The sequence below is a fragment of the Camelus bactrianus genome, chromosome 10, assembly GCF_048773025.1.
Source record: "Camelus bactrianus isolate YW-2024 breed Bactrian camel chromosome 10, ASM4877302v1, whole genome shotgun sequence".
Lineage (NCBI taxonomy): Eukaryota > Metazoa > Chordata > Mammalia > Artiodactyla > Camelidae > Camelus > Camelus bactrianus.
The window spans coordinates 12,674,522-12,686,815 of record NC_133548.1 but is presented as its reverse complement, the minus strand read 5'-3'; the positions used below and the strand labels follow the sequence as shown (position 1 = coordinate 12,686,815).

The 12,294-nt window shown below is 36.9% G+C and overlaps 2 protein-coding genes across 2 annotated transcripts; one reads left to right on the top strand and one right to left on the bottom strand.

The window, feature by feature from the left end:
- Positions 1-3,590: 3,590 nt before the first annotated feature.
- Positions 3,591-4,532, top strand: LOC141578953 (olfactory receptor 5AL1-like). Its single transcript, XM_074373035.1, has one exon. The coding sequence runs from the start codon at positions 3,591-3,593 to the stop codon at positions 4,530-4,532; it is 942 nt and encodes a 313-aa protein (XP_074229136.1).
- Positions 4,533-7,928: 3,396 nt separating this feature from the next.
- LOC105081003 (olfactory receptor 8U3) lies at positions 7,929-8,888 on the bottom strand. The gene has a single exon (XM_010970124.2). The coding sequence runs from the start codon at positions 8,886-8,888 to the stop codon at positions 7,929-7,931; it is 960 nt and encodes a 319-aa protein (XP_010968426.2).
- Positions 8,889-12,294: the final 3,406 nt, after the last annotated feature.

Genomic DNA, 12,294 nt, shown 5'->3' with positions numbered 1-12,294 from the left:
GGCAGGTGCATGCCTATCATCTCCCTTCCTTCTCTGAGTCTAAAGACCTGAGTTCTTGTCCCAACTCTACTAATAAACTTGAGGGAGCAATTTATACATGGGGGTTACCCTACACAACTGATAACTGTGATATGGACAGGTAGATACACAGATGGAGAGACAGAGATAGAGATGCGCCTGTATGCATTTCAAATAAATGTAATAATTTTATAATTTTCAGTTACATAGAAATTGATTTTGAGTTTGCAACTCATGCATATCATTTTAATATATATGGGTATTAATATATATATGCCATTTGAATGCTTAATGACAAAGACTACAAAGCTGCTACTAACAGCTAGAGAGGGGAGATTTAACATATATTTTCACTGCTCACAGAACACAGGACTAGCTTAATCCATGTTTCTCAAACATTAATTTTTTCATTATTTATTTAAACACATTTGCCTACTATTGGACCATTTCAGTGGCTCCCAGTTTTCTCCCAAAGCCCCTGCAGCAGGTTTTGAGTCTGTCCTCTAGATACCGGATGCCTGTCATTACTGTCCTTGACCTCCCATCTTGGCAGGCTGGAGCAGTCACTGCATCACAGCTCTTCTGGGAAAGGGCCTAGATTGCTTGGCATCTAAAATCCTGCTGGGTCTGACATTTCCCAGGTCAAAAAAAGATCTCTGGCAATTTTTTTCACTTCTGTATACCTTAGTTTCTTCATCAGTAAGAAGGTGAAAATAATACCAACTACTAATTTTCTGGTCGTAAGATCAAAAAAGACAATGGATAAAAAACATTTAAGAGTAAAAGATTTTTGAATTAATAGTTTTCAGATTTCCTACTCCTTATTTGAATATGATGAACATTTAGAAATCTATCTACAGTAAAATTTAAGAATTTCAGGTGAAAACTGAAGATATGGTACAGAACTATGAATATAAAAGAAAAAATTGTCATGATTTTCACCTGAAATGTGGTGATTTTGTAAATTGATTTTGTCCTTTTTGAGGATGACTGCTTTCAATTACCAAAGTAGTTCAAATTTCTTAACCTATGAATCTACCTAAGAAACATATCACAATGAGACATTTCCCCCCAAAAGGTGAGATTATGAGGTGCATTTTAGTGGTAAATAATTCAAAATACTTCAGACATCCATACGGGCACCAGATAAGCACAAGTTATAGCAATAACAATATGAAAACTTAAACTGTCAATATTCATACACATGGAATGCAAGACAGAAATATACATGTGACACTGACATCAAGTGTGTGGACACAGAGTACAGCACAGACTGTGAAGACTGATTAAGAAGAACAGGAAGAAGGACCACAGTATCACCTCATAGACAGAACAACTGGTATCATTTGACACATACAATGTGAGCGTTTTTCTGTTTGCATGCATATCTCTAGGTCATTACATATGATGTGAATATACAGGAATTATTTAACACTGTATAACCTGTTTAGCATGCTGCTTTTTTAACTTGATTATATCATGAACGCTTTTCAGTATCAATAAATGTAGACCTACTTCAGCTTTTATAGTTGCCATTTACTAACTTACTGGAGAGCCATGTAAGATCTAAACAACTATTAGAATATACCTAGACAACTTCCTGTTTTGGAGCAAGTAAAACCAGAACAATTCAGACACTTGCATACTTTTCATGACTTTCCTAAGTTTCTAGAGTTGAAGTCATTATGTCAAGGGGCAGGACTATTTTAAATAATTTTGAAGCTTACACTTACACTACCCTCCAGAAAGTTGACGACAATTATGCCTCTATTGGACGTGTAAGCCTACATCACGTTCCCATGCCTTTACCAACAGTGGGTATCATCTATCATTTAATTTGATCAGTCTGATGGACACCTTTGTTAGCTAGTCTTTTCATATTTAATTAATTTTTCTCCTTTGTAATTAATAAATATATTGGGAAAAGACACTCATTATGTATATATTCATATAGTGTAGGGAGAGACATCATTAATTTAAAGTGCTGGTCTAGCATACAGTATAATCATATGTATATGTATCCTCTACCAAAATTATTTTGTATTATTTTGCTTAAAATACCGACCTAGTTTTATTTAACTATACCAGTGCAGTGAGTAGATACATAAAAAGTTGAAGTGTTATAAATGAGGTGAAAGAAAGGGCAGAAAATTATGGTCATTAAAAAAATTAATTTTAGATATTTAGCGTTTGCTCTATTGCCATTTAAATCATTTTTTTCAAATAGAGCCATGGAGTGGGACTTGCAAGTGGAATGATGGCAGGGCCCCCGATCCCAAGGTCAAGAATCTAAGAAGACATATTGTCATTTTTTTTAAAATGAAGTGTAGTTAATTTACAATACTGTGTTAATTTCTGTTGTGCACCATAGGGATTCAGTCATATATATATATGTTACTTTTCAGATTCTTTTCCATCATAGTTTATTACAAGATTTTGAATATTTCCCTGTGCTATACAGTAGGACTTTGTTTTATCTGTTTTATACATAGTAGTTAGTATCTTCTAACCCCAAACTCCTAATTTATCTCCCCACTCTCCTTCCCTTCCCCATAACTGCAAGTTTGTTTTCTATATGTCTATGAGTCTGTCTCTGTTTTGTAAATAAGTTCATTTGCCTCATTTTTTAAGATTCCACATGTAAGTTGTATCATATGGTATTTGTCTTTCTCTGACTTACTTCATTTAATATGATAATCTCTAGGTCCATCCTTGTTGTTTTGAATGACATTATTTCATTCTTTTTTAATGGCTGAGTAGTATTCTATTGTACATACATATACCACATTTTCTTTATCCAGTCACCTGTCAATGGACATTTAGTTTGCTTCTATGTCTTGACTTGGCCCTTGTAAATAATGCTGCTATGAACACTGGGGTGCAAATATACCTTTGAATTTGAATTTTCTCCGGATATATGCCCAGGGATGGGATTGCTGGATCATACTGTAAGTCTATTTTTAGTTTTTTAAGAAATCTCCATACTGTTTTCCATAGTGGCTGCACCAATCTACATTCCCACCAACAGTGTCCACAGTCTCTCCAACATTTATCATTTGCGGACACTGTAATGATGGCCATTCTGACAGATGTGAGGTGATACCTTATTATAGTTTTGTTCTGCATTTCTCTGATAATTAAAGATATTGAGCATCTTTTCACAGGTCTATTAGCCATCTGTATGTCTTCATTGCAGAAATGTCTGTTTAGGCCTTCTGCCCATTTTCTGATTGGGTTGTTTGTTTTATTGTTGTTGTATGAGCTGTTTTTACATTCTGGAAGTTAGCCCTTGTCAGTCACATTCTTTGCAAATATTGTCTTTTCTTTTTGCTTATGGTTTTTTTTTGCTGTGCAAAAGCTTTTAAGTTTAATTAGGTCCCACTGGTTTATTTTCGCTTTTATTTCCATTGCCAGAGCTAACGTGAAGATTCTCCTCTGAACACATTCATCATAAGATCATGGTGGGTCAGAACCAGCTTCTAATACCTGCTTGATTATTGCCAAGGGAGACAGGAATACTCAGAATGTGTGCTCTGGGGGTTTTATTGTAAAAATATTTGAAAATCAGTACCATGGCAAAAGGCAATTATTCAGCAGTGTCTGACTTTATCCTCTTGGGACTCACAGATAATCCAGAGCTTCAAGCCATTTTCTTTGGTGTATTCCTGGTAATCTATTTAGCTAGTGTCGTGGGTAATCTTGGTTTGATTGTGCTAATACAAGTCAGTCCTCAGCTTCACACACCCATGTATTTTTTTCTCAGCCACCTGGCTTTTGTTGATTTTTCTTTTACATCCTCTGTTACCCCCAACACCTTGGTGAATTTCCTACGTGATGTTAAAAGCATAACATTTTATGCATGCACCCTTCAGGTGTGCTGCTTCATCACATTTGCAGTTTGTGAGCAGTATTTGCTGTCAGTCATTGCATATGATAGGTATGCGGCCATCTGCAGCCCTTTACTCTACGTCATTCTCATGCCTAAAAAACTCTGTAACCGAATCATCGCTAGCATGTATGTTTATGGGTTCAGTGTGGGTCTCGTACAGACAGTGGCGACATTCCAGTTGTCTTTTTGTGGCTCCAATATGGTCAACCACTTCTACTGTGATGACGTGCCCTTGGTTGCGCTGGCCTGTTCTGACACTCAGGTCAAAGAGCTGATGTTGTTAGTCATCGCTGGGTTCAATACGCTGTGCTCTCTACTGGTCGTGATCATTTCCTATGTCTTCATCCTCCTTGCCATCCTGAGGATCCGTTCTGCTGAAGAAAGTCAGAAAGCCTTTTCCACCTGTGCTTCCCATCTGACCTCCATCACCATATTTTATGGGACAATCATTTTTATGTACCTACTGCCCAAGTCAAGCCATTCTCTGAACACAGATAAGTTTGCCTTGGTGTTTTATGTGGTGGTGATTCCCATGTTAAACCCATTGATCTATAGCTTGAGGAATCAGGAAGTAAAAAGTGCACTGAAAAGAATTACAGAGAAGTTGTGTTTGGCTGTCAAGTAACTGAAAAATCATTGGACAGGATGGCATCAGAAGACTTGGAATTGTGGCTCATTTAGAGTCACCATGCTGATAAATGAACCAACTTCCTCACTTCCAGGGCTCAGATCCATTCAGAATATGTCTCACCCACTGTTTCATTCTTAGTGATTTCCACATGAAACACATTTTGTAAATTATGATTTACTGAATTATAAAAGGGGAGAGAAAAAAAGAGAGAGAGACAGAGAGAGATCTTAATCCTGTTTGACCACAACACCCTCTTCCTCATTAAAGAAGCAGTATTGGAAAAGAGAGGCTTTATCTGAATTCCGTGTCATCTATTGAGAAATCTGCGTTGTACTGAAATGGTAAATCAACATCTGGTATCTTATGTTTCAAGCGTGCTGCACAGATAGTCTTGAAAGCATGTTGAAGCTTAAGAGCAAGGATATTTGGTTTTAACACTCTAGACAATCTTCCTAGCACTCCGCTTCCTGCAACTCAGCTACAAGGGCAGCCTGACATTGAACACTCGGTGACACTTATGCTGTGTCAGTTTAGTCCATTGGAGCCATTTCACACCATTTTAAATCATTGCCTGTTCTGTGTAAGTGTGTGATTAGGAACGTGGATCTTCATTCACACAGTTTGGCTAGCAATTTTAGCTTTTCCAAGTAATAGCTGTTATCTTGGGTAAATTAGTTCACAGTTCTGTTTTTTAGTTTTTTCATCAGCAAAAGGATGTAATAATTCCCTTTGTCTTGGACTAATTGTGAAGGTTCAATAAGCTTACAAATATAAAAGGCATCACACAGCTCCTAGCAAAGGGCAAGCACTTCATATATGTTGACTCACACCTAATGAGCAATGTTAATTATTTATAGCATTGTTATTACATCAACTTTTTTATTACATCAACATTACTCTTTTATTTGGTTTCAGGTAGTAGTCTTTTTTTTTCCTTTCCAGAAATAGTTGCCAACATTATATGCTTTATTTTAGAATCAACAAAATGAAAATATAAAAGCTAACAAGTTATTTTATCGTAATCTTTAAAGCAATTTAACTCTTTTTAATTTCTTTTTGTGTGTGTTTATAAACATATTATTAATGTATTTTTATTGACGTATAGTCAGTTTACAATGTTGTGTCAGTTTCTGGTGTACAGCACAATGCTTCAGTCATACATGAGCATACACATATTTGTTTTCATATTCTTTTTCACCGTAAGTTACTACAAGATATTGTATATAGTTCCCTGTGTTATACAGTATAAACTTGTTGTTTATCTATTTACAAACATATTTTAAACTGAATTTTGAATCCTTCATTTCTGCTATTAAAATAAGCATATTTTTTCTTGAAAAAAAATTAAGCTGCTTTTGTTACGTTTAGTAAAAATTGCATTAATAAATTATGCATTTATTTAGTTTCAAACTTTTCAAAGTAAAAATAAAGCTACCATCTATTGAATGTCTTTCTGTGTGTCTGGAGCTGAATGAAATGCTTTAAATAGACAGTCTCAGTTAATTTTTATAACAACCTACTGAGATAGATATTTTAAAAATAAAGAGATCCAAAACAGTTTATGTAATTTATTAATAAACATGTAGCTAAAAACTAGAAAAAAACCCACAAGATTTGAGTTTAATTTTGTTAAATCTTAGTTTTAACAAAATAAGTGAAGAGATGATGAAGGTGGAGAAACTCTGCCCCAAACGTGGTCACTTTTTCCCTTTACTTTCTTCTCCAGCGTCCAGTACGACATGAAAGGCCCGTTTGTTGTGCCAGATTCAGGCTCACATATCTTTCAAATTGTTTTCTAATTAAAAGATTAATTTAAATCTAGTTTTTGGATGACATCTTGTGAGTCACCCTTTTTTCCCTAGCTTTTAAAATTGTGTAAAGAAGTGTAAACTTCGATTCAATTAGTGTTTAAGCATTGCTGTTATAAATATTATGAAGGAAAAAGATAAAATGAAAGTCCAGAAAAGTGGTGTTCCTCAGTGAGGCATTAAGATTCTATAGGTCTGAACTCCTTTGCCTGTAAGAGAGACTGGCTATGCTGCGCCTGTGGGCCCCGTACATGATATGTGAGAGGATGTGTGTGGACATCTGTCTATACAAATATACACTCACAAGACACAGTGTGGTAAATAGAAGCACCATGCTTCTCTGTCAAACCTGCTTTAAAAAGTTGAGAATTCATTCAGTTCACAAGATTTGAAAAGCACCTCATGGCAGCATAAATGAGTTATTTACAAATTAATCTCAGAAGAAGAAATAATCCCCTTGTACTGCAAACCTCAAACAGCATTTTATATAGCGACTGTAACTGTCAGCATCTCCTTCTAAAATGGTAAAATAATAAGATAATACTAAATCACTAATTTAACTATTTTTTATGAAATGTTAAAATAATTAAAGCATGTCAAATCACTAATATTTTCCTATCATGATCCTACAAGGGTGATTGAATAAATGACATTATAAACAAAGGTTATTTCTATTTGAACAAATATGCAAATGTATCAGTTATTTATTTTAAAACACAGTTTCTTATAAACCATGTTATTTCACTTATATTTTAAAAAATCCAATAATGACATTTTTAAGTCCAGATACTCTATAATACTCATAGTGGTTAAGAAAACAAAATTCAGAAAGACTTTCATTTGCATTTAGAATTTTCATAATACTAATTATGTGACCTTACACAATTTATGAAAAGTTGAGGCCCAGAGGTGAAATCTTACCCAACTCTGAGATTTGTTTTATTGCAACAAGTAACACTACGTGATTAAGTGCCCGGCAGGTAGTAGAAACCTAATCAGGCTTTTCCTTCTTACTTAAAGACGCAAATTTTTGAGAGCTCGATGAATTATTTTTTAATTATATATAACAAACACTTATATGGCAAACAATTACATAGTACTTATTATCACAGGGTATTGCTATAAGTGTTTTATAAATATTAATATGTTTAGTCTTTAAAACCAAACAGTGAGTTGGGTCTTATTTATTTTCCAAAAATGGAAAGATAGTCACACAGAGTTCAGGTTCCTGGCCCAAAGCTGCACAGTCAAAAAAGGAAGAAGATAGAATTCAAGTTTAGGCAGTCTTGGTTGCAGAGTCCTGAGTTCTAACAAAAACACAGTGATGTCCTTGCTTCGGATACATGTATGTGTATTTGAGACCATGTCTGTGTTTCTATTCGAACATAATTTCACTGATCTCTAAAGGCTATGGCGGCCTGAACAGGACTCAGAATCAAACTGACTTTCCAGAATTGACCAGGGACCTGGTAGAACATATCAAAGCCACATTTCCAGTTGATTGGGAAAGAATTATAAGAAATGTCAGAAAGAGAAAGCTTGATTCATTTACCTTCTTGTGTTTAATAAACTATTATTACTATTATTTTCTTAAATTTGACATCTTTACAGTTTCACAACCTTTCTCCAAGGCTTTCTTGGAGGCATCTTTCACGTCTTTGTTTCTGAGGCTGTAGATTAGGGGGTTCAGCATGGGGATCACCACCGTGTAGAATACGGATGCCATTTTGTCTGTGTCCAGGGAGTGGTTGGATTTGGGCTGTAGGTACATGAAGATCAGTGTGCCGTAAAAGAGAGTGACAGCCACCATGTGGGAGCCACAGGTAGAAATGGCCTTGTGTCGCCCCTGGGTAGAGTGAATCTTCAGGATGGCGGCAGTGATAAAGATGTAGGAGGTGAGGACAATGGAAGAGGAGCAGATCATATCAAAACCAGCAAAGGCAAAGATCAGAACTTCCTTCACGTGTGTGTCTGAGCAGGACAGAGCCAAGAGAGGGAGGTCATCACAGTAGAAATGGTTAATAACATTGGGGCCACAGTAAGTTAGGCGGAAGGTGATAATGGTATGGAAGAGGGCAACTAGAAAGCTGTATACATATGGAACCGCCACTAGTTGAATGCAGACCCTCTTTGACATCAACGTGGAGTAATGCAGGGGTCTACAGATGGCTACATAGCGATCATAGGCCATGGAGGCTAAAAGGAAACACTCTGTGATCATGAAGGTGAGAAAACAGCACAGTTGTATTGCACAAGCGTGGAAAGAAATCGTGTTGTGTTCCACAACAAAATTCACCATCATCTTCGGCGTGATAGCAGAGGAGTAACAAAGGTCAACAAAGGCCAAGTGACTGAGGAAGTAGTACATGGGTGTGTGGAGCCGAGCATCCATCCTGATCAAGGAAACCAGTCCAAGGTTGCCCAGCACAGTGACCAGGTAGATGACTAAAAACACCACAAAGCATGGGGCCTGAAGCTCTGGCCAGTCTGTAATTCCGTTGAGAATGAATTCAGTGACATGAGTGACATTAACTTCAGCCATTGATTCTGATGAAGGCTGCAGATTTTACTATAAGATGAAGAACAAGAATTATATTTTTTATGGCCTGTGTCAGTGCTGGGGGAGGTGCTCACTAGCATCTTCTAGCCTTGAATTGTGTTACTTTGTGGACAAAAAGGACACCTTAGCTCTCCAACGACATGCCATTCTTGCCCCAGGGAAAGAGTTCTTTGCTCTCAGAATACACCTCTTAAGCATTATTTTGTTTTGTGATTTTAGAAACAATGGGAGAATGTTGGTTAAACTTAAATATCATCTGAAAGAAAGCACCTGAGACAGCTACCAGTAATATTTCAGTGGTTTTGGTGCCCCTAAATATTCTATGCACATATAAATATGGCAGCACAGCACAAAAATACATAATTTATAAATAAAAGCAAATTTATATTCCCGTTTTTCATTTTTGTGCACATTCCAACAGTTTTAAAAATTGTCAAAGCGATCTGTGACTGACTCACTTTCCTGCGTCCCTTCCCTGACTTACAGAGTAAGGACTGGATGCTGTAGAAGCTAAAAGGAAATTAACCAGAACTGTGGGAAAGCATCCAATTTTATCTGCATAAAAATTAAGGAGACATGTTTTTCTTTCCAATTCAAAATTAACCACACTTTGAAGTTTGTTGCCCAAAGAGTTACCATTAAGTACTTTATTAGATAACTTATTCTAAACTACATGTAGATAAACCCCTTTCGCCATAAATATGTGTCAATATTTATGAAGGGCTTGCGACACCCAAAGTCTTATTCTAGTAGGTTTCGCTTTTAGCAACGTATCCTAAAGAACAGCCTGTTGTAATCAAACTTCTCTGGAAACATATACAGGTGGGTACAGTTCTTGATGAACACTTCTGAAAAATTGCAATTATTTTTATTTCTGCCAACTCTGAAAAACAAAAGGACTAATCTCATTAAGCCCAACGTTAGTCTATTTGAAATTTATTTTTGCCCCTGGCTTTATTTTCCCACCAAGTGGAACCATAAAATATTAACAAAGAAAGGAGCCTTGGAAGATCATCACATCGAACTCCTTCATATTTTAATTTTATTTATTGCTGCTATAAGTATTTATCTGTTGCTGCTGAGGACTGCCCTTATCAGATATTCTAATTTGCGCAAAACATGAATTGACTTACGATAGTCTTTTACTGAGAGTATGATGAAATTCTATCCCATCATCCCTGATTAACAATTGAAAAAAACCCAGGTTTAGAGCTATGGTCCCAGAGATCACATGGTATAGTATGGGGGTGATCAGATTTGTCTGACTGCAAAGCCCATATTCCTAAACATCAAACTATGCTGCCCAGTGTATCTGCCAGCAACCATCCTGGCAGATACATCCATTTGTCTATAGTATGAACCTAACGTTTCAAGCTTAGAGAAGACAAACATAAAATCTGTAGTTTCTTAAAGATTGCTAAGCTTTCCATGTGCTTTGCCAAGGTAAAATTGCAGAAGCCTGAGCTTCTAAAATGTTATTATGTCATGCTGTCCCTCCTGGTAAATGACTGTTTCACTCAAGAACACTCTCAATTAAGGGTTCTCTACAGGGCTTGAACATACTCAACGTGTTCTCACAGTCTTTTATATCAATTCCAGCTGTGATGACATGGTTTGACTGCTAGTTGAGAATAATGAAAAGGCTACAATACAATGGAAAAGTTAAGCAGACCACCCCTTGCTGAAAAATGGGGTCAGAGGAAGAGGTTGATTTATAATCTATCATAAAATTTTACTAAAATAACAAAGGCCACCTGTGCATTAGTTTCTTTTGTTTTCTATTTTATGTAACTTCAGGTTTGTGGTGGGTGCAACATACATGTCAAATCAGCTCAGTGAGAAAATAAATGCATCAATGAGAACATTAACTATGGTAGTGTGAAGGAAAAGCTGGGCTGGTGTAACAAGAGAACTCACAGGTCTAGGACTGTGAAGGAGAGGCTGGGCTGGGCTAACAAGATAACTCACAAGTCTAAGTATCGGAATACTGATCTGAGTTCTGCTGGACTAACTTGTAAATCTAAGTTAATTAGTGTTGGTTTGCTGTTTATGTTTTTTTGCTAGCCAGCTGGGTTTTCAAAGATACATATCTGGCTTTGGAATGTTGGTTTGCTGCCTCCCCACCTCCACTTTTGTGATGATAATGCTGCTAAAGCTGTCCCATGCCTATTGGCCGAATACCCCAAGCTTGTACTTTACCCTATAAAACCTCATGCGGACGCCTTGGAGGTGCTCAGAGCTTCGGAGCAGAAGCCCCTCTGAGCCCGCCGGCGTAATACATCTGAGCACTCCAACCCTCCGAGTGGTGCTTATTTCTTGACTGGCCTGTCGTTTCCGTAACAGTAGGTACTTACTATTAAGGGGAATATTTACGCAGCAAATTAATGGTACAAAAATGAAGTTTATATATAATGGAGCTGCATGTTAAGCTGGAGTTTGGATTCCAAATTTAAAAAACTTAAAAATTACATGGAAATAAAGTTACCTATGAAAACCTTTAAAATGCTTAAAGAGTGCAGCATTTATGATTTTGCACCTAATCTACAATTTTCTAGATTATTTTATTAATTCCTCTGTTTTTTAAAAGTAATGTTTCTTCGTAGGCTCCAGTTAGTTTCTGAGATTGCTCTGAAGCAGTTACCACACAAAGCCTCACCATTTATTCAGACATTCCCACACTCTATCAATTTTGAGGGAAATCCTTAAAGCATTGACACATTTGACCGCAAAATATTTTTAATGAGCAACGTGTTTCTTGCTTCATTGCATCTTTCCCTACGTGAGTTTTGCCTCAAATTTTACTGCACGTTGAAACCTATGAAGTTGTTAACATCCCAATATCCAGGCACCCCTCTACCAATTTATTCAGAACATCTGGGAAACATTGAGGCATCAGCATTTTTAAAGCTCCCCAGTGGTTCTAATGGATAGCCATGTTTGAGAATCAGTAGTCGAAAGAACAAATTCAATGATTGTGTGAACGAAAAATACTGCAAACCATATCAGTAAACAGAGAATGCTGAAGCCATCAAGTCATCAGCAGCTGCCGCCACCCCCCAGTGAAGACAAGTCTGCAGCCTGGTCTCTGCAGCCACTCACAATAGTGCACTCTGAGGGGACTCAGAATAAGAAAGGACAGGATGCTGGCCCTAGGTGGCTAGGTGCTTGTCAAAGGAATGAATTCACTGAGCCCAAATATTTGCTTCCTCCCATACACAGAAAAGTGCTAAATTCTTTAACTTGAGATGCCTGGTTTTCTTTAGTTAACAAGCAATCTTTTAATGTTCCAACTACTTGGTCTTTGCTGTAAAGCTCCTATATATCCTAGCCCCTCCCCTACCTCTTCAGAGCAGTCCCTCAGTGATCTGAGAGGCTGTCATCCCGGGCT

Coding starts and splice junctions, on each gene's coding strand:
- LOC141578953 (XM_074373035.1), top strand. CDS start 3,591: ATGGCAAAAGGCAATTATTCAGCAGTGTCTGACTTTATCCTCTTGGGA.
- LOC105081003 (XM_010970124.2), bottom strand. CDS start 8,888: ATGGCTGAAGTTAATGTCACTCATGTCACTGAATTCATTCTCAACGGA.